This window comes from Alosa alosa, chromosome 8 (assembly GCF_017589495.1).
Source record: "Alosa alosa isolate M-15738 ecotype Scorff River chromosome 8, AALO_Geno_1.1, whole genome shotgun sequence".
Classification (NCBI taxonomy): domain Eukaryota; kingdom Metazoa; phylum Chordata; class Actinopteri; order Clupeiformes; family Clupeidae; genus Alosa; species Alosa alosa.
Genome location: NC_063196.1, coordinates 25,603,631 through 25,626,216, shown reverse-complemented (window position 1 = coordinate 25,626,216; position 22,586 = coordinate 25,603,631). Strand labels below are relative to the sequence as shown.

General features: G+C 43.0%; 1 protein-coding gene across 4 annotated transcripts in view; it reads right to left on the bottom strand.

Annotated features, from left to right (window-relative positions):
• Window positions 1-22,586, bottom strand: part of ryr3 (ryanodine receptor 3) — a 111,287-nt gene that overhangs the window by 1,162 nt on the left and 87,539 nt on the right. For 3 of the 4 annotated variants that reach the window (XM_048250173.1, XM_048250174.1, XM_048250177.1), the window contains 30 exons: window positions 20,664-20,776; window positions 18,847-18,943; window positions 17,195-17,307; window positions 15,631-15,682; window positions 15,440-15,496; window positions 13,575-13,674; window positions 12,363-12,442; window positions 12,067-12,143; window positions 11,095-11,168; window positions 9,378-9,395; window positions 8,740-8,820; window positions 8,149-8,237; window positions 7,929-8,057; window positions 7,533-7,637; window positions 7,273-7,354; window positions 5,907-7,180; window positions 5,744-5,781; window positions 5,460-5,628; window positions 5,201-5,287; window positions 4,188-4,379; window positions 3,835-3,965; window positions 3,654-3,696; window positions 3,200-3,327; window positions 3,035-3,095; window positions 2,635-2,781; window positions 2,371-2,505; window positions 1,661-1,817; window positions 1,397-1,461; window positions 1,191-1,291; window positions 1,036-1,087 (listed from right to left, as the gene is read on the bottom strand). In XM_048250173.1, coding sequence (XP_048106130.1) covers window positions 1,036-1,087; window positions 1,191-1,291; window positions 1,397-1,461; window positions 1,661-1,817; window positions 2,371-2,505; window positions 2,635-2,781; window positions 3,035-3,095; window positions 3,200-3,327; window positions 3,654-3,696; window positions 3,835-3,965; window positions 4,188-4,379; window positions 5,201-5,287; window positions 5,460-5,628; window positions 5,744-5,781; window positions 5,907-7,180; window positions 7,273-7,354; window positions 7,533-7,637; window positions 7,929-8,057; window positions 8,149-8,237; window positions 8,740-8,820; window positions 9,378-9,395; window positions 11,095-11,168; window positions 12,067-12,143; window positions 12,363-12,442; window positions 13,575-13,674; window positions 15,440-15,496; window positions 15,631-15,682; window positions 17,195-17,307; window positions 18,847-18,943; window positions 20,664-20,776 — 4,047 coding nt within the window. The remainder of the gene's footprint in view (window positions 1-1,035; window positions 1,088-1,190; window positions 1,292-1,396; window positions 1,462-1,660; window positions 1,818-2,370; window positions 2,506-2,634; window positions 2,782-3,034; window positions 3,096-3,199; window positions 3,328-3,653; window positions 3,697-3,834; window positions 3,966-4,187; window positions 4,380-5,200; window positions 5,288-5,459; window positions 5,629-5,743; window positions 5,782-5,906; window positions 7,181-7,272; window positions 7,355-7,532; window positions 7,638-7,928; window positions 8,058-8,148; window positions 8,238-8,739; window positions 8,821-9,377; window positions 9,396-11,094; window positions 11,169-12,066; window positions 12,144-12,362; window positions 12,443-13,574; window positions 13,675-15,439; window positions 15,497-15,630; window positions 15,683-17,194; window positions 17,308-18,846; window positions 18,944-20,663; window positions 20,777-22,586) is intronic. The other variant, XM_048250175.1, reaches the window with a different exon arrangement.

Below are 22,586 nucleotides of genomic sequence, written 5' to 3'. Positions count from 1 at the left end.
CTGTGGGAGTAGACACACAGTACAGAGGGTGAATACAGACAGGCAATAAGTGGAGTGCGCGCACATCTACAAAATTTAAACAGGCGCTGGGTATAAGGCTTAGCCGACAATTGAAAAATAAAAAGAACACTGTTCTATAAGCTCCCAGAGTGGTTTATTAACAACGTTTAGTCAGGTATCTATACAGTGTGCGGGTATCTTTTTATTTTTGAATACAGACAGGCACCATTGCCTACATGTACACTCAAATGCTGACTGTTGCTCTACGACAGACGAGACATTTTGTTAGTTAACTAGAAAGGTAGGAAGAAAAATGGAAAGGAGCAGAAAGTGTGATATTGACCTAAAGTGTATTGAAACATGATACCGAGTGTGAACGGATGTCTCATAGCCCATCTCTGCTTAAAAATAATTCAGTGGAAATGCATGGATTCCAGTTTCTTCCAGTAGCAGCAACTGGAATCCATGCATTTCCACTGAATTATTTTTGGAATCTGATCCCTTATCATACCTGTTCATTCTTACTCGTTGCTTGACTTATCGTGACTAAATTCAAGATGGCTGCAAACGCTAAACTTCGTGAAGATACTGTCTGTATAAATCGTCTTGTAAGTAAACTACCAGTGCTTTTTCAAAGTTCTCAATGTCTCGTTTTTAAATGTCAGGGCCCTCGAAGTCTACAAATGAAGTGTGGAGATACATTGAGCCTCGTAAATGGGTGTAAAACAGTGATTTATTTGCATGGCTAGCCCGATGCCGAAGCACCACTATTGAAAAAGCTGTTGGTAGCATCGGCTAACTAGCGCCAGATTTTGGAGTGCAGGGGACAAGCCGAGATGGGCTATGAGACATACGTTCACACTCGGTATCATGTTTAAATACACTTTAGGTCAATATCACACCGGAATTCTCCTTTAAAAGACAGAATAGAGAATTATTATATATGTGAGTGACTACACATGTAAGGTATATTATTATACCCTGTAAAAAGTTAGTAGATAATATATACAGTAACAACAAAAGGGCGACTCGTACCTGACCCGTGTGCTCAGTTTCATCCTTGTTAATCAGATACATCAGGAAGAATCTGAATGACGAGAAAGGCACAGAATATAAGTACAAGATTTGATAGAATAGCACTGTTTTGAGTAAGAATTATCTTAAGACGTGTATGGGAAGGTGATTCTCACAGGTAGTTGGCAAGGTTGTGCTCTTGTAAGGTGTGAGTCTCGAAGCCATGGGGTGTAGTGTCGAAGTAGTCATTACCGATTCCACAGATGAAACATTTTGTCTGGAGAAGGACACAGTGTTACAGGTTATACAGTATAATGAGGACGTTCGTCACATTAGGCAAATGACGAGGTGCTTGCGTGAGAAATTGCTTCGAGCCACTGACCTCCATATCCTCCTTCACTTGGTCCTGCTGGCCTCTCAGCTCTCCAAAAGCATCAATAATCAAACCTATGAGAGAGGGAGACGTACAATTTTAATAACAAATATTAAAAAATACATATTTGTATATGGGGTGCAGTTTTGAAACCTGTAAATTGATTCATGAAACAGAATCACGAGTGTTCAGAATCGGGGCCGGATTACCACTGTTTAGTAACTTCTTTATTATTTCTACCACATTTGGTTCCCATCATGGTGGGTCACATACCCTGAATAATGGCCAGCAGGATGACTATGACAAAGAAGAAGAAGGTGATGTCGAAGAGGATACGGTAAAGTTCGGATGGATCCCCGGCCGGGTCTTCAATCTCATCACCGATGCCACCGCCAGCCCTCACACCCACATACATGTGGAACAAGTAACACTGGGAACACAAACACAATCATAAAACCATGTCTTAGAATACCGCACTTCACTTTTCATGCTTAAACGCCTTCATGCTCTGCTGGTTTATGGTCTGGATGTCCATATTTGTTAGTGTACAGATACTGTGAACATAACAAAAGGCATCAACATGATTTCAATTGATGAGTTCAGTTGATACATTAATTTAAGGTCTAGTGTGATGTAGTGGTGAACACATAGTAATACAAGGAAAGCAAGAATTTGTTTAAGAACACCTGAATCTCCAGTATTATGAATGAATCACAACGGTTCAAAAGAAATTTCGGTCTTACAACAGATTTAATCCACCCATAGTAATATCATCACACTTCATGTCCGTTTTAAGCATGGAGATTTGATATACTCACAGTCATCATATCACACTTCATGTCCGTTTTAAGCATGGGGATTTGATATACTCACAGTCATATCATCACACTTTATGTCCGTTTTAATCATGGGGATTTGATATACTCATGGTCATCATATCACACTTCATGTCCGTTTTAATCATGGGGATTTGATATACTCACAGTCATCATATCATCACACTTCATGTCAGGCTCATCCTCATCTTCACTCTTGTTGTAGAACTTGCGGAAGAAGTTGAAGGCCACGACTGTGTAGAGGTACACCACCACGGCCAACAGCCCAACGGTCAGCACCAGCTGTGTGGACACACAACATCAATGGGGCTTTCATCAGTATCAACAGTCTAGTTACCGGGGAGAGGATGGAACGTTGTGTATGCCTCAACTGCTGAGTTAACAGTGCCCCCTTGTGGCCATAATACTTGCCTGTTTGCCATTGTGTGTTACGGAGGACAGGATGGTCCTCAGGGGCTTGAAGCACATGGCGATGTCCAGCAAGTGAGCGGCGAAGAAGAAGTTGTTGTAGTGACCCAGCGTGGACATGGTGGTGTACCACACCAGATACAAGAAGGACTACAACAATACAAGTGAAGACTGTGGTCAACCAGAGACCGGGTCAACTTGAGCTCTCAGTGAATTTAGTCATCTCAAAAGTGGTCTCGGAACGTATTCATCTTAAACATAGCTTCAGAATTTAGTAACCTTAAAAGTAGTCTGAAGTACTGTAACTCTGTTAACACAGTAATCTTATATATATATATATATATATATATCCCAAAAAGACTCAGACCGAGAAGCTATTTATTTAAATCCTTAAAAAACTCACGTTGTCAGTCAGAACCACGCCCATTTTCCAAGTATGATACTTGGTGTCAATGGAACTCAACCTGCCAGAGTAAAGTATAAGAGCGTAGCGTTAAGAACGCTGTTCATTTTAACACACACCATTCACACACATTTTCAATAACTGGCAAACGTGTTGTGCGCTTACCAAGAAACTAGGGAGGCCTCAGGTGCCACTGTCTCTATTGTAGGGTCAAAGTCCAGGGCGCTCTTGTCCAAGCCAAGGAGTTCAGCGATGCGCTCAGCTCCGTACATATCACCATATTTATTAATGACCTATATTATGTATTATGTAAGTCACAAGAGGAAAAATAATTGAAATAAATTAACAGTTACACAATATTCATTAATCTACAGTCATTTCCTGTCTATTAGCCGCATTGTGTATAAGCTGCAGGACAGTGTTTTATGCAAGTTAAAAGAAACAAAACCACCCATTAATACCATATTAACTGGCCCTGTGTATTAACCTCATAGCTGAGGAAATTTTCCTTTCCTTTCCTTCTCAAATTCAATGTATAAACCGCGGCTAATAGTTGGGAAACTACAATAGTACGACCCAAAATTCAACTAGTGGCATTTAAATGTCTTGACTGTCTTACCTTTCTCTTGACAAATTTGTCCCAGTAATTGCTTGGAAAAGATCTGAAAGTAATGGAAACAGAGAATAAAGAACTGGACCCCTGGCTGTAGTTTAAAAAGACACTGGGTAATCCTAAATGTTTCATGAAAGCAAAGTGAACTTGACATGAACTCCTTTGTAAATTTAGCTTGCTGTCTTACGGTGTGTTGATAACCAATCGATCCCACTGTCCTTTGATGTCATCGTCAGACGGCTGCTCGGTGATATAGATGCCTTCGAACTCCAGACTCCTCGCAATCTCCTTCTCCCTCTTGAATACCACCAGAGGGACCTGCACAAAGTCAACAGCACCAACATGAATCATGTCACAAAGTTAAACTGTGTAGGCTAATATTATCAGAGGGCCTTGAACAACGTCGAAAAGCACTAAATGAATCATGTTGTGAATTTACAATGGTATACACAACTATGGCAAGCCGACTATAATAAGGCTGCCAATTCTGTCGTGCAATACGAGTGTCGTAGTGTTGGTTTACAACCACTCTCTTCTCACCTTCAGATAGTAATATCCCAGGACACACAGCAGGGAGATGACGGTGTGTGAGATAGCCAGGAAGGTCAAAGTGGGTGCCATGTAACCGGTACTCTCCTGAAGCACAAAATACTCCAGTCCCTCATCGTTGTCTTCTTCATCGTCACCGTCTTCCCAGGAGTCCTCGTCCTCATCCACCTCGTCAGCAGTCACCTGATAAGATGATAAGAAGATAAACAGGGAGAGTGGAACTTCAAAAAGCCATTTCAGATGCACATGGTAGCATCTTGACCATATTCATGTCTATGTACCCATAGATACCAGGTTCCATCTTGACCATATTCACGTCTATGTACCCATAGAGACCAGGTTCCATCCTGACCATATTATTGTCTATGTACCCATAGAGACCAGGTTCCATCTTGACCATATGTAAGGGATAATGGACTGCCGTTACTAGTTCTAAATGGATGGTTGCTACGGCCAAAGGCCAGTCGTTAGTTCTATCTCTCCCGTTGTCAAGCGGGTGTATCCCAAGATTCTGATGAACTTTAGCTTTGAAACATAGCTATTTTACTTAGCCTGCTGTCATCCATCTAGCTAAAAGCCACCTCCGTCATATGCTACAATGTTGCCATGTTCTGAACGTCTGCATTTTACAGCTCGGATGCAATGTGACATTTCATTTTACTTCACAACGAGTTCGGCGAATTAATATACAAGTGTGATACGGCCAAAAAAATGGATCTACTTCATAGGTGTGCAGATACGGTTAATGGTCGTTCTAAATTAGGAGAATGGGAAATTCAACCAAGCAGTGGAATAATATTGTCTATGTACCCATAGATACCAGGTTCCATCTTGACCATATTCATGTCTATGTACCCATAGAGACCAGGTTCCATTCGGACCCGAGGTTACTTCCCAATTCAACCCCTATCCTCTCATTTCCTATGAGTCTTCGCTGTCTTTTGCTTCTGATGTTATCAGCAACGTCAGCATATTTATGTCATTTCCAGAAGTGGGTTACTTACCTTGTAGAACAGGAGGATGAAGTTGATGGCAAAGGCCACAAACAGAGCCAGCATACGGAGGTTGTAGAAGTTGCGAGCCAGATAGTTCTGAAAAAAAAAAAAAATATTACTGATGATATTGACACTGGAACTGTTATTGTGCACAGCAAAATAACCAATTAACTACTAAATAACCAGTATTATGTATTATTAAGCAGTAACATTACATAATGTAGGAGAAGAACAGGAAAAGAACCCGGTAAAAGACCCTCAGGCTCACCAGCATCTTGGTCTTGTAGACCTCCAGTCCTGCGATGAAGCTGGCCATGAAGGCAGGGCTCTCCTCCTGATCGCCACCACGTCTGGGCTTGCGGACAGGCTTGTCCTTAGCCGCCGGCTCTGCAGGCGCCTCCTCTTTGGCCTTCTCCTCTTTCTCCTGATTCTCTGTACTGTGGAACAGCGCATACATCGCAACTGTAGGACACTTTATGGAAAAGAATGATAATAATATACACTAATGTGCTACTTAGCTACAATGCTTAACACTGCATTGTCTAAACTCACTCTGCTTTTTCTGGCTCGGATTCCTTCACTTCAGCTTTCTGCGTAAAACAAATGAGATCCGTAATCAGATTAATGTTCACTGGACTAGATTTGCACCACACAAATAACAATACTTGCATCGCAGCTACTCAAGATGTTTGCTACTGAGAACGACATTGCAGACCTTGCTCTTCTTTTTCTCTGGTGCGGCAGACTCGGTAGGCTTGATCTCACAGACGTCACCCAGGCCCAGTTCGTGTTTGCCATCTCGCTTGGACGGCCCTCCCATCAACTCCATCATCAGGTCTACCTCCATCGGCTCGCCACTCACTATCTGCACCATGTCCGCCGTGGCCACCAATTCGCCAATGTCCGCCTTCTCCGCCTCCAGAATGTCGCCGTGGATTCCGAACTGAGTCGGGTCAGGCATGTTGCCTAGGATGTCGGTCACCTTGATGTTTTTGGCACCCTCGACTAGGCCCCCACCAAAGATAGATGTCCAGATGATGTGGAAGAAACCAAAGATGACGTTGTAGATGCCTTTGAAGAAGCCGGTGAAGAGCATCCAGAAGAAGCCGAAGAAACCAGTGATCATCTCGCGGATGGTGAGCTTCCTGACTGCCTTGAACTGCTTGCGCATGCTGCGTAGGGTCAACATCTGACGGAAGTTGGAGATCTTCCGCTTCACAGAGGTGCATGCTGCCGAGAAGGCCGACTGGGACTCCACACCCTCCTCTTCCTCTTCCGGCTCTTCCTCCTCTTCCTCCTCTTCCTCGGGCCGCTCAACACTGTCCGGCTCGGAGATCTGCGAGGCCAGCTGCATCTCGAAGATGGTGTCCTCGCAGAAGTTGACAAACATCTCCATCTTTTCACTCTCGCCGCCCTCGTTGACCACGTCAAAGATGAACTGTCGCTTGGACTCCTTGACCTGCGGCTTTTCCCACTGTGTGCGACTTGACTCGCTAATCTCAAAGTAGACCCTCTCAATCCTTTTAGCGCTACCCATGATCTCGATACGACCGAGGTACGGCTCGAAGTAATTCACGACGCTCTCTGCGAGGTCGAGGAACATAGCCAGGCGGCTGTCGTGAGGCATGTGCTCGGACAGGTTCGTGAGGAGGACGACGACGTTGAAGCCGATGTCTTTAGCGGGCTCGTGAAAGCGGTCGACGAACTCCTCGTAGTTAAACATGTCGTTCTCGTCGGCCTCACAACAACAGAGGAGGAAGTCGATCTCTGATTGCATGTATTGCTTTTGGTTCTCCATAGCCTTCTGGAACTCTTTCTTGGATATGATCCCTTTGCTCTCGGGATCGTACTCCTTGAAGTTGTCGGAGGTCGTAAGGTCTTTTAGTTTGAGGAACATGTCAAAGAACTTGAGGATCATCTCTACGTTGCTAGAAGATTCCACCAGTGTGTCTACCATCTGTTTTCCAATAGTTCCATTCACTATGTTACCTACAAATGAAAAAGACACTTGGGAGTCATTTCTTTCATCTACAGAATCAGAACAGATTACAGAGTCAGAATGCTGTGATTGAAGTTCCTACCCTCAAGGAGAGACAGCATCATAACCACCATATCTTTTTGCAGATCCATCAATTCTTTCAACAGCTCAATTTGACTCGAGTCCTGAGGAGAAAGTTGAAGACATTCAGAAATGCTAACCCATCTAACAGATTTTTTAAGAATTTCAAATGGCTTTGTCCCTTAAATGTGGTTGCTTTGTACCACCAAACACCAAACGCCAGGTTAAATGCTCACATGACCATACATCAGAGAGCAGGAGAAAAGATCAAAGAGATGGTACCTGTGAAAGCTTCATCTGCATGTTGGCAAACACATGCAGGAATCCCACCACGGCGTCCCACAGCCTGCTGTGCGCCAAGCTCTGCTGGTTGCCGATGCAGGGACCCTGGGGAAGGCAGAAAACTCCAGTCAGCATGAAAGAGCCAACATAAAAGCAGACCATTCAACTCTGCATAATAAAGAGGATTTATGTATTGCAACCATATCATCCAGGCTCATATTACTTTCCATATCATTTAATTTGATGTCACATGGTTTACTATATGGCTTAATATATATCTATCTATCTATATATATATTATTATTATTTATTTTATTTTTTTAATATATATATATTTTTTTTTGGGGAAAAATACATTACATGATTGGCAGGAATACAAAAAAAAAAAGTTATTACCTGAATGTACTCAGTAAGTGAGTTGAACACCTGCTTAGCTACAGCAAGGGCTTTGGAGAAGTTGTACTGACCAGCTTCATCCATAACATCTCTTCCAGAGTAGTACCAGTAGAAATCGCTGATGGACTCCTGACAGGAGTGACAGGAGACTAAGAGTCAGTGTCACGGCCACAGGGTGGTTAATGGCAGAAGGAGTAAGAAAACAGAAGGTGCGTGTTACCTGCAGACGGAGCAGGTAGTCCACAGTGCTGATGATGATATTCACTGTGGTGGTGTTACCAGTTTGGGTACGGAGGAAGTTCTGGAAATCTGTGGTCAAAATCAGATCGTCATCATATCAGAAAATCTCACAAAGCTATGAAGATATGTTATATTAAAAGTTATGACAATATCTTATACAAAGCTATGCAGATATCTTGAATCTATGCATAGCTATGCAGATATATGAATTCTGTGATCTCAGTGAGGTGGACTGCACCATGCGGTATCTGATTTTTTAAAAAGGCATTTAGAACATGTTTGATGATGGCGGAGGTTATTGTCCAATGTTTATAACAATACCAGCGGTAAATGGTTCCTAGAGTGTTGATGAGTGTACATATTGTGAATGTGAACAATACAGTGTGATTTTTGAATGTTAAAAGTTGCAGTTGGTGAATAGACTATTTTAAGAGGTGGATAAACTCTAATAAGAGGTAGATAAACTGTAATAAGAGGTGGATAAACTCTATTTCTGAAATTTCAGAGGTGGATAAACTGCGTTTACCTGCGTTTAGCCTCCACTACATCCCTGTCTAGGGGGAACCCTTACCAGAATTGTGGCCCTCACAGAGCAGTTGCAGGAACCTAAACAGATCCTTGGTGAAGTCGTCATTCTGCAGCACTTTAGAAGCTTGGAGGGTCATGAGGGTTGAAGAAGCATTGTTAGGTTCAGGGTAGCACAATGCCATGGAATATCATCAATCTCAGGAAGCTTGATTTCAGAGCAATGATGCAGACATGTCTCTTTCACTTGTCGCCTGTCCGATCTCATAATCTATATCATACAATATGACTGCTAATCACTGATAACACAGTATGATAATACGAATACAAAAGTGCTGATGGTACTGGGGAAAGCGATAAAGAGACACGATGTTAGTAAGTTATGATGAGGATGTCATAACCCCCAGCACACAACAACACAACACAACAACTGCGTGAATCAGGTTTTTGTCAGTCTGTCTGTATCTAAGGTCTGAAGCCTATTGAGATGTCATCTCAGCATGCAAAACTGCCTGTGGACCAGTGGGGTTTATGGGAGTGACTCATTATAACTGCAGGGGGTCGTGGAGGGTGGGTGGTTTGGGGGGGGGGGGTTAAAGGTGGGTAAAGGTGGGAACATGCCCAGTACAAGTGACGGCACAGTGTGAGAGAGCGTTAGAGAGCAGGATCTGTGACTGTATTTACCCTTTCGACTCGAGTTGACTGTCATCCATGAGAATGAATGAGAGGAGGAAGACAAACAGGAAAAGCAGACGTAAGCAGAGGAGAGGACAATGGAATTGTTTTTAAGTATATATACAAAACAAATAAAACAATCACATTGGTCAGTAAGTATGTACAGACATGTGACAGGAAAAACAACTAATCTAGTAAAAATGTTTAGTCGACTATATTTGCCTTACACAAAGAAAAGTAGACGGCACATTACAATGAGAGACAGACAAATTGATAACATGATAACAGGGCAAAATAAGGAAGACAAATAAACAATAGAGCTTTCTATTATTGATCCTAGAAGATAGTTTGTGTAAATGGTTGGAAAAGGCCTTGCAGTTTTTATGTATTATCAGAGAACCTCAGTAATTAGTTATTAAAAAAAAAAAAAGTTTAAAACTTTATCTGAATCAGATAACAACTAGAGCTGAATGTGCTATAATTTCTGCTCCAGAAAGACCAAGACTTATTTCCTGCTACCACTGATCACAGCACAACTATAGAATACATTTACTGACAGCAATGTTCCAAAAGTGAGTTTACAGACCAAAAATTGTAGATAACATTCTGATATATGGCATCTATTCAGATATAAATCATAAATTGAAGAGATGTTATTATATGTTTAAAATCTGTTTAAGTTTGGATTGGCACTATATTGAAATCCAGTAGCCTGGGTTTTGTCCAAGAGTCTGCAAATAGGGAGGTATTCTGGAAGACAAATTGTTATTGACACTACATTGACCAGTCGCTGCTGACTGAGCAGTACGAGTAAGACGCCATAATGAAATTGCATTACATCAGAGTAATGTGATTCTTTTACAGTGGCCACATTCAATCATGAGAAATAACGGCACATTACTGTCTAGGGGGTTGTTCTCTACGCTGAAAGGAAGGCCCATTGAAATACGAAAGCGGGTGGGGGGGGGGGTCTCCATAGCACTCTTACTAGGGTTTTCACGGGTCATGGAATTTCTGGAATATCATGGAAATGATAGAGTCTATTCCAGACATGGAAAGTCATGGAATTGTATCATTTGTGGGGCAAAGTCATGGAATATCATGTAGCAGTATAAAATGTACTTGTACTTGTAATTAGCTTTACTGCTTGCTTGAGTGGTTGTGGTTAGCCTAACTTTGCTTATTCAATGCCCATTTATTCATCTCCCACTCAAAAAAAAGTCAAAGATTCTTGAATGCTACGCGGCTACTCTGAAATCTTTGGTCGGTACAGTATATTGTACGATTCATTCTAAGTATATCATGGAAATTCAGGTTTTTGTCAGTTAAAGTCAGGGAAAAGTCAGGGAATTTTACATCTGACTTAGAGTGGGAACCCTGTCTTACTTTGGTCATTTATTGTGGTCTTCACCCAAAGGCTTAATGTTGCAGCACTATATGGCATGAGGATGCTGAGACTGACACAGCGAAGTTGAGTGCAATGGTAACGTGTAACAAATTCAGATGATGGTCGGACATTCTACACACTGCTTCAGCACAGCAGTTAAAAAAGCACCGTGATCTACAAACGCAATCTTCAAAGAGAAGAAGTTTTAGGAGATTAGAGTGATGAGATTAGAGTGAGGGGAGAAGCAGCAGTGCTGTTGGCTGGCCTACTTTGGGTTAGGGTGGTGGTCAGGGTAAGAGAGGGAAAAAAAGACAACAGAGTATCTCTTTGTTCACTCACTTGATCCTTCTTCAGACACCATTCCTAGGCTTTCCGCTTTGTTCTGTCTCTCGAATGCATTCAGATCCAGGACGCTATGAGGGGGTGTTACATTTTAAATGACATATAACATACTGTACAGTTTTTCTCAGTCACTTTGGTGAAAATCTCAGATCAGAATTCTCAAAACTATATGTTCAACCTCCACATCATCTAGTATCTTGGGCAAATCATAAAGGTAATTTCTCATTGTTTTGAATGTCATATGATCTTGTGGGTCCCCACCATCGACTAGGGTTAGGCTAGGGATAGGGTTAGGGTTGCTCGATGGTGTTTTAAGCCCCCACCGTCGACTTCAAGGCAGCGCTGCGACCGTCGACTTCAAGACACCTAACCTTAACACTAACACCATCGTGTGTTACTCTCAGAGGTGCCTTGAAATCGACGGTGGCATCGCTGCCTTGAACTCGACGATGGGGGCCCAAAAGAGCATCAAGCATTTTGAACGAACAAACTTTTTAGGTTAAATGGCATCTGATGAAAATTAGATCAACCAGTGAGCAGCCAGGTCTTAAAGCTCAGAGGTGCATATCATGAACTTTTAATTTTCAAGTACATAGAAGTATAGTGCCTGTATAGTTCTGTTCAAGTACATAGAAGTATACTGCCTGTATAGTTCTGTTCAAGTACATAGAGTTGCGAGACATTTTTGGGGGGGTTCGGCAGACAAAAAGCTTAAGAACCACTGAGTTACACACTTTTACAGATCCTCCACTGTGTGGTGCAGTTTATGCAATTTGTAAGAAATGCACTTACTGTGTATTACTGTGTGAAAATGTTAATGAAGATTTGAGAAATGCACCAAAGTAATTTAGAACAAGGAAGACTATGTATTCCAACTGAATCGTATAAATAACATGGAAATGCTACTCATGTTGATGTCAGTTTTACAGAGGCACAACCAAAAGCTGATGAGCATTGAGTCTACAATACCTGCAAGCTTGCATGAGTCCAGTTAAACTTTTGAAAAAGCCAGCATCTCTTTTCAATTTCAGGTAGTCCAGCATTTTCTGCAGAGAAAATGTATTTTAAGGACATTGTAGTACATATAATACACACTCTATGCCAGGCAAACTACTGGAAATGTCTTCCTGAAAAAGAGCATACATGACTTATGCATAAAAGTCTGAATGTGTGTGTGTGTGTGTGTGTGTGTGTGTGTGTATGAGAGAGAGAGAGAGAGAGAGAGAGAGAGAGAGAGAGAGAGAGAGTGTGTGTACATGCTTTACCTGCTGGACGATCACGTTACCGCCATTCAGAATTGAGATACCCAGTTTGAGCGTTCCGGTCACCATTGGCCCAAGGCGGCCTAAAGGAAAGAAATCATTAACATGAAGTCACACTTCCTTAACTACCTTAACACTTTGACCTTTCAGACAGACAGACAGACAGAGATAAACACGCACACACATACATACACTACCGTTCAAAAGTTTGGAATAATTTAGAAATATCCTTGTTTTCATCATTAATGTTGTAAATTACTGTTGTAAAAAGAAACTGCTGATCTTTAATGCAATATCTACATTGCCCATTATTAGCAAGCAGTCATCCAATGTTGCAAAGGTACATTCTGTTTACTAATCTGATATCATTTTGAAAAGTATGAGATGTGACTGATCTCTCACCTCATGAAGTATGAGATGTGACTGATCTCTCACCTTTACTGGTCCTTAGTGAAGTATGAGATGTGACTGATCTCTCACCTTTACTGGCGCTTAGTGAAGTATGAGATGTGACTGATCTCTCACCTAGTGAAGTATGAGATGTGACTGATCTCTCACCTTTACTGGTCCTTAGAGAAGCATGAGATGTGACTGATCTTTCACCTTTACTGGCGCTTAGTGAAGTATGAGATGTGACTGATCTCTCACCCAGTGAAGTATGAGATGTAACTGATCTCTCACCTAGTGAAGTATGAGGTGTGACTGATCTCTCACCTAGTGAAGTATGAGATGTGACTGATCTCTCACCTGTACTGGCACTCAGTGAAGTATGAGATGTGACTGATCTCTCACCTAGTGAAGTATGAGATGTGACTGATCTCTCACCTTTACTGGCGCTTAGTGAAGTATGAGATGTGACTGATCTCTCACCTAGTGAAGTATGAGATGTGACTGATCTCTCACCTTTACTGGCGCTTAGTGAAGTATGAGATGTGACTGATCTCTCACCTAGTGAAGTATGAGATGTGACTGATCTCTCACCTTTACTGGCGCTTAGTGAAGTATGAGATGTGAATGATCTCTCACCTAGTGAAGTATGAGATGTGACCGATCTCTCACCTTTACTGGCGCTTAGTGAAGTATGCGATGTGACTGATCTCTCACCTAGTGAAGTATGAGATGTGACTGATCTCTCACCTAGTGAAGTATGAGATGTGACTGATCTCTCACCTTTACTGGCGCTTAGTGAAGTATGAGATGTGACTGATCTCTCACCTTTACTGGCGCTAATCATCTGCAGCACCATCTCAGCTGCCCCGCGGGCATGGAGCCGGGCCTGCTGGTACAATATCTTCTGCTTCTCCATCTCTTTCTCCTGTGCGCCAGACACACACACCCATGCGCACACACATCACACATGCACGCAGACAGACACCCATGCGCGCGCGCGCACACACACACACACACACACACACACACACACACACACACAAGGTAGGGTATATTCATCAGATCTGAGATTTGATGTGGTCATATTTTTTCCTTCAGTGTTCTTGAATATCCCCTTGGGGATCAATAAAGTATCTATCTATCTATTTATCTATCTGAAAACAACTTTTGTCATTTCTTTTTTTTTTTTTTTTTTTTTTTTTTTTTATTTGCAAACATCATTGACATTACAGAAAATGCAACACTACGACATGCACATGAATACTACATACGACAAACAGACGTACATTACATAAACACATACTGTAACTTAACAAGACATCACATTGACTTGGCTTCCACAAACATAACACAACATAACATTAATAACAGAAAGGCTAAGGATGATTTGCGTCCAGGATGATTACAGATATGATTATCAGGGATGAAATTGATGACCGGAATGAAAAGAAGGGGGATGGGGGGTGCGGATGGTAGCTCTAAGAGTGTGAATGAGGTGGTGTTGGGATGGGGGTGGGGATGGGGGGTGAGGGGTAGTGAGTATGTGAGGATGTATGTGTGTGTGTGTGTGTGTGTGCATATGTATAAGGCTGGTTTGCTGTTGGGCCAGGAGGAGAGAAGCTGGAACATAGAGAGGGAGAGAGGGAGGGTTTCAGAGGAGAGGAGTTGTAATTATTCTATTAATGATAAGTATAATAATAGGAATAACTGATTGCCTGGTTGATTGCCTGACTGATTGCCAACCTGGGCACCCATTAATGGCCACAGTTCCACCCAGCCCCTGCAGTTATACTGCGACGAGCTGACAGAGGGGAGGACCTGCGTGCCACCCATCGCCTCAGGCCCCCAGCATATGCACACATCCCCCACTACCACGACCAACCACACCTCGCCCCCAGACCTTCACCCAACACGCCACTCTTGACCTAAATATGTACAGTATGTGAATGGCTAGGTTGAGGGGTCTATCTAGAATGTAGCATTAAAGAAGTGGGCATGCATGGTGAATATCTGTCAGGATTTCCCCATGCACACCACACTTACCCTGTGTAAGATGTATGCCTCAACAATGTGTGCATTAAAATAAGTGAGGCATGCAGATAGACACCTGATGAGGCATCTACCTGCACTCCACTCTTACCCTAGCCTGTTTTGTAGTTTTTGTTTATGTATGTCACCTAACATGTAGTGCGATTAAAAGAGAGTAAAGCGTGCTGTGTGCTTCCAGGACAAGGCGTGTGCATGAGCGTATGAGGAGGGTGCACACCGGGGCCCAGGGCCAATAGATAACCCACAGGACCCAACCAATGCCAAAACCACACAGCGACCATGGGACCGAGTCTCCCAAGCCATCCAATGGGGCCCCGCAGAATAACGATGGGAGAGGCAGAGAGAAAGAGTGAAATTAGTAAAGTTATCAGAGAATGTAAATAAAAGGGGGAGGGAAAGAAGGGGATGCTATTTATATTACTACTACTACTACTACTACTAATAATAATAATAATAACAATAATAGTTCCAGCTACCCTCCCCTGCCTAGTGTTCGATGATATGTGTATCTGTTGATGAAGTGTGTTATGATCGTGTGGAGATGGAGATGGATAGAAACTTTTGTCATTTCTAAAGGCTGGGATTAACTGAAGCCTTTCAGCTTGCCTCAGAACAGACTACAGCTGTGCATGTTCTCATACCTCAAAGCTCTTGCCTCCTTCCTCATCCTCCTCTTCCTCCTCGTCTTCGGCACAGCTCTGCAGAGATAGGAGTCATTAGTGATCCCTACTGACCAGCTCCAGTTATGTTAGGTCTTAAGAATTTTTTTTCATGCAGTTTAACTGAGATGGACAGTTATTTATGTGTTTGATTATCCAAAGCTAAATAGTACCTTCGCCATCATGTCTGCATATGCTATATACAGTGGATCTTCATCCAGGTGACTGTCAGAGACAAAATGCACGAACATACCATGAGCAAACATTTTCCCCTCAACATTTCCTCCCCCTGAGGCATGTGATGAGTACACATACTGGCCCTCCTCATTAAGCAATCGATCCTAGAAACCAGGGGCATGTTTCCCAAAACCATAGTTGCTATGTAATTTCCCATTGTGTACCAACTAAGTTGCTAACAGGTTAGGAACTACGGTTTTAGGGAACGCACCCCAGAGTAGAACTGAGTAGAACTGAGTGCAGGAATCGTCTCACGACAGGGCTCATGTGTGATCCGTATCGCTCTAATCCAAGTGTAAGAATGAAACGGTTTGATGCACAAATGTGATGTAAATATCATGCCCATATTCTCTGTTTAGAGACCTCACCTTCAGAATTTATGACATGGAGGAGCACAATACGTCGAGGAAGAGAACATTTTCTGACCTCGAGATAGCTATGCTGACGTTGCAAGTCCAATTAAACCAACTATACTGCTCAAAAAAATTAAGGGAACACTTACAGTTTTCCACAAATGTTAAAACACATTTTTTGAAACCTTCCACCCTTTTCTCCATTCTCATACTACATTCACAGAATGTCTGACAGTTCTTGCAAAATAAAACACTCGCCAAGTTTTACTTGTGCTCAGAGCCAAACAGTGTCAGAGTACCGATCCAGTGGATGATTGAAGTGTTCCCTTAACTTTTTTGAGCAGTATAGATTTGACAACCAGGGGTGTGTTACCCAAAACCATAGTTGCTAATCTGTTAGCAACTTGGTTGGCAATGGGAAATTGCATTGCAACCAACAAAGTTGGTTACTTAGTTAGCAACTATGGTTTTGGGAAACGTGACACAGAAAAGTAGCATCAAGTTGTGAAGAAGTTGTGAAAATATGGGGCTTTAAATGTAACAGATGTGATTTTGCAGACAAAAGGTATCATGTAAAACCAAATGCATTTATTACAAATGCTATTTAATATAAAACCAGGCAACACCATAATGCCGTTTGTCTGTGAAAAACTTTTGCATTATGTCCATGAAGCACTAAACACTAATACAGGTTGGAGGACAGCATATGCTCTTGTGTATTGGACAGCTAAATGGATGTTCATACCATGCACTTACTTTATTGTTGAGCCTTTCAAAGTAAACTCATAAACAAAAGGAATGCTGTCCACATGATGTATTCTAGGCCATTAATGTGTCATGACATAATAGCGTACATCACAAAAAAGTAGGCTATAGATATGAAAGGAAAAGTCTTTGGTCCAATTCTCAGCCAGATTTCCTATGCTGCTGCGCAAACTCGTGCTGAATTGAAAAGTTGCATACTTGAGACTTGACATGAGATTAGAGTGTACCCATCCCTCACGTCCAGATTGATAAACACCAAAATTTGCAAGGAAATGACCATATACCTGTCATACACCTGTTTTATGTTCTATGTCTGTTTCGTAAATGTGTGTGTCAGTGTGTGTGTGTGTGGGTGTGTGTGTGTATGTGTGTGTGTCCTCACCTCCTTTCCGTGAGAGCGTTGTGACTGAAGTGGAGGATGAGCTGGTGCAGAGGGTCAGGCTTGACCTCTGCTTCCTCCTCCTCTTCCTCATCCACCACCTTTATGGGAGTTTTCTGCACAAGGACCCCCCACCCGTCAGCAAGACTCAACCCTCTTTTACTCTCTTCTTCTCAAAACCCACACACACCAAATGCACACAGATGCACACTGAACTACACACAGTAAGCATCTGCGCAGCAAGAAGCCATCGCTCTCAAACACACTACACGACACACACACTATAACTGATTTTCCCAAAATGTTGCCTATAAAGGCTTTTTTTTTTAAGTTGACTCTATCCATCGCCACTAAGAGAATGGCACACTTGGCGAAACGCAACTCAAAACATGCACAGTCACAACCAACACAAGGTAATGGCCTTCATGTCACATGCTGGAATGAGCGCAAGAGTAATGCCGTACGGTACTTGGTCATCCAGGATTGAGGTGCTAGATGGAAGGGGATGGACGGTAGCAGTGGGTGTTCTTGGAGAGGGCTCACAGAGCTGGACAGGCATGCACACTGACAGGGTCACACAGGCATATAAAGATGGACGTACAGTTAGTGTCTCCGCTAGGCCCTGTTCTCTTCCCTACATCTTCTCTTAATGTGTTTAGAAAACACTTAATGGCTAATCAAAACTCATAAGAGGAGACCCAAAGTCTAACTAGAACCCAGGATCAGGACCGGAGGACACAAGGCTTTAACTGATTTTTATTAGCCTAGTGCAAACCGACTAACGTTTCGACGCCCATACGTCTTCTTCATAGTCAAACTTTGCAACATTCTTTGACTCTGAAAAAGACGCACACGGTTTGCACTAATAAAAATCACTCAAAGCGCTGTGTGCTCCGGTCCTGTTCCTTGGTTCTAGTTAGACCTTGGGTCTCCTCTTTTGACTTCTGCATCCTGTTCCGTGAGCACCAACCAGGCTGAAGCGCAAGTGACCCCCTTCTACTAATCCAGACTCATCTCAATTATATCAAACATTTTTTTTTAAATAGTGTTTCTTACTTACTACACAGTTGCAGTTAACAGCGCTAGCCATACAGAATGCAAATCTTGAGTTCGTAAGGGGCTGAGACTTTCAGTCTTGGACTGGATAAAGCTCTGAGTGTTAGAGCGACATGTCCTAACACACACAACACAAGAGCACGAGATTTATGGTCTCAGATAGATGACACCAACATGCCACCAACTCCACAAACTGTTACTTGACTTACGAGAGACGACTACACCCACTGACGACACTGAGGTGGAGCTTCTGGAGGTGGGGGGTGGGTGGGTGGTTGTGGCAGTAGGCAAGGTGAGTTTAGCAATGGGGTTTGGGGGTTCTAGTCCCCTCTTACCAGAGCACGGGGGAACGCAGCTTTGCTAGCAGTGAGTTGGGAGGAGGGGACGCCACGCACCACACACTCATGCAGGCCCCGGCGGGCGAGCCTGGGGATGTGGCGAGCCACCCGGGATGCGGCGGCGACAGCGGCACCCGAGCAGAAAGCGGCCGAAAGAGGTGGCAGAGCCAGCCGCTCGACTGGCACCGCGCCCACGGGCCATTCGACGTAGCGGGCGCCGCCAACCAGCCCCCCACCAGCCATCAGCGCGCGGGTACTTACGGCCAGGTCCTGCACTAGCTTCTCCTCAAAAAAGTACTCCTCTGCCTCTATCCAGAACCTCAGATAGGCCAGGAAGAAGAAGTTAATACAGCGATGCCTGGGAGAGGGAGGGTGGGAGGGATGGAGGGAAGAGCTGGTTTAGGCATGGAGGGGGGCAGATGGCATAGGAAAAGAAAGGATGCATGGACAGCTGAAGTGCAAACAAGTAAGGGTGAGTGGAGGGGAGAGTGTAATGGACTGCTTTCTCTTGGGGGAGGTGGCATGTGTTTGGATGGAGGAGGGGGGGGGTGATGGAGACCACTGCCTCATCTGACTGGTCGTAAGGATGGTTTAAAACACACAGAAGCACAGTTAAAATGTGGCATGACAATAAGTCGTTGTTACAGCTAAAACACCATTTTAAAACCATTCACTCAATCTATCAGGAATGAACTAGTCAATGCAAAACACTGGTTAGTATCAGTAGAATCTTCCAATCTTTTCAGATGTACTACTAAATAATGGGTGTCACCACTGATAATCACCACTGATGTGCACAAAATTAAGAGCTAAAGATGTAAAAGAAAGCTCAGATAGGAATACAAGAACAATGAGGACGTGTTGTTGGTACAACGTAGATTTGCTGCCCGACCACAGACCAATCAGAGTAGCAGTGGAGTGCTGGCATTCAGTCTTTAGCTTGCAAAAATGAAAGGGAGGAGGACTGAGGTTGGAGCCATGAACTCTTTAAGGGTCTCACAGTACCGTACCGTAAGCAAGGAGAACAGACGGTCAAAGCTGGAGTTTTGGTAACACTTTTCCAGCCACACGTACCGATAGCCATTCAGGAAGAAATTATTATTTTTGTATCTGGGGGAGGGAGGGAGGGAGGGGAGGAGGGAGTGTGGCCCCGTGGCAAAGACAATAGAGAGGAAGACATTTTTAGGAGGGGGAACAGAAGTGCAGGTTGGCACCAATGTCATGTGGAAGAGACACAATACATTAAGCTTACAGGGAGGCTACACCGGGCACCAATGTCATGTGGACCAGACACAATACATTAAAGTGTAAGTTCAGTGTAAATTGACCAATAGTTCTGTTGTTAAAGTTTATCACATGCAGCCCATAGGAAAAATAATGAGACAATTTGGGACAACATAGGCCAAGTTATGGACAGGCAGCTTAAAGCAGACCCATGGGGGCAGTGGGGAGTTACATTCAGTTTCAGCTTTGATGCCCCCATGGGTCTGCTTTAAGCTGCCTGTCCATAACTTACGTTGTCCCAAATTGTCTCATTCTTTTTCCGATAGGTGCATGTGATGAGCTTATACAACAGGGCTATGGGTCAATTTACACTGAACTTACACTTTAAGCTTACAGGGAGGTTAGCTACACCGGGCCAAATCTCAAGCTGCCCGCTCATCGAAGGCGTCTGCTGCAACAATTAGCTGCTACTATATCAATGAATATCTACATTAATGGAACTGGCTACACCAGACATGATAGCGGTGCATACGTTCACAAAAATTAGACCAGTCTTCTAAAACTATTTTTACGCTACGCAAACGTAGCGCTTCACTTGCAGACCCAGTGTAGACCGGGCTTATTATCTTACTTGGGGTGCTATATGAGGAGAGGGGGAAGGGGGAGATTGACTACCTTTAACTGGGAAAAGTATAAAACACAGATGAAAAAGAGGAAGGGGAGACAGTTCTGGATGAGAATGTCAGTGTAATTGACTTCACTGCTTTTGAATAAGGAACCAAAGGCACCAAATGCCATATTTACTTTTTTGTGCTAAAGTGGGTTCTTAAAAAATGTTTGCTGTCACTGGGTACCTGGGTAAGTTGTAAAGGGGGGCCATGCGGAAACAGGCCACCACGGCACGCTTGCGTTGTTTGGACAACAGCTTCTGCGCCAGGTTCTTCTTACTCCTTAGAGGCAGCTCTACCTACAGACACACATAGATATGGGCATTCACACATACAGATGGGCATTCACACATACAGATGGGCATTAGCACATAGAGATGGGCATTCACACATAGAGATACATAGATATGGACATTCACACATAGAAATGGGCATTCACACATAGGGGTGGGCATTCACACATAGAGATACATAGAGATGGGCATTCACACATAGATATGGGCATTTACACATAGAGATGGGCATTCACACATACAGATGGGCATTCACACATACAGATGGGCATTCACACATAGAGATACATAGATATGGGAATTCACACATAGAAATGGGCATTCACACATACAGATGGGCATTCACACATAGAAATGGGCATTCACACATAGAGATGGGCATTCACACATAGAGATACATAGAGATGGGCATTCACACATAGAGATGGACATTCACACATACAGATGGGAATTCACACATATAGATGGGCATTCACACATAGAGATTGGCATTCAGAAGGGAAGACATACATTTCCACACAGACAGCTAAAGTTGTGACAGTTGGGATTCACAAGTGTAGTTATGTTGCTAAAATGCTCAACACCTTTAGTATAGTCTCAACTGAATGCTAAATCCTCCTGAGTGTCAATATAGACTTTATGAATAAAGGATAGCACTCACAGTTTTTTTTTTAAACTCTTTTAATGGCCCCACAGACGTTTTTGGCAAGACGCCCTTCTGTAGGACGATTAAAAAGTTTTGAAAATGAACTGTGAGTGCTACCAGAGAATGTCTAGGGGAGAACCGCCACTCTCGGGAAACTTCCGGTTTCTGAACTGGTTGCAGTTCCTTTTCTGGTTCCACATGAGGGCGCTCACGAATAAGTGCAGAATGAATGGAGGCCTATGGAGCTGTACCCCTCAAATCCACTTTTCTCGATATCATTTTTGCCCATAAATTCGTATGCTGCAGTCAAAAGAGGGGCAGAGAAAATACAAACCGCTGAGTATTATATTTTTTGAGTCACTTATTTGTTCTAAAAAGCCTTTCAAATGTGTCAATGACGTCATTCATTAGCAGAAAGCTAGTGTGTTGTGGGCAACAACGACCCAACCTGTAAGAAATCGAAGGACGTGACTACTGCTCATTCAACTTTTGACCTATAATCCATATTGAGCTTGCAGAAACCACAATCCAATCTTCAATTTCTCAACGACAACCAGGTGAAAGAGACAAATTTAGCCGCCTAGCTCCATAGACCCCCATTGTTTTGCACTTATTCGTGATCGCCCCTAGCGGAACTGCAACAGATTGCAGGTACAATGGAGTTAATAGGGAGTGATCCGGCTCTCCGTAAACGGGCTCTGGTGCTACCCTTTATTCATAAAGTTCAGATTAAAATGTGACATGAGGGATGTACCTGTAGAAAAGGTATGTTGTTTTGAGAGCAATAACTCATCTAAATTCTGACTCCAACAATTCCCAATCACTATATTGGCCAACAACCTACTATTATAACTTTAGAAGGAATTTAATGCGTAGAAATGCACTGCATTAATGCAACACGATTGTGAGAAACTCCCTTTGTGAAGTCACTTATCTGCATTGCAATTACAGCCTTAGGGATTGAGGTGGAAGGTATGCATTAATGTAAGCGCTGTTGGAACACAAATTGATGGTCCTCCCTTGATGGATGTAGGGCGAATGGTAATTTTGATGGGTAAAAACCACTCCAACCCAAGGTGAGTCCAAGGTTTTCTTCCGCAACAGTGTGAAACAACATTGTGTGTGTGCATGTATGTTTGTGTATGTATGTACTGTAAGCATAGCTGCATG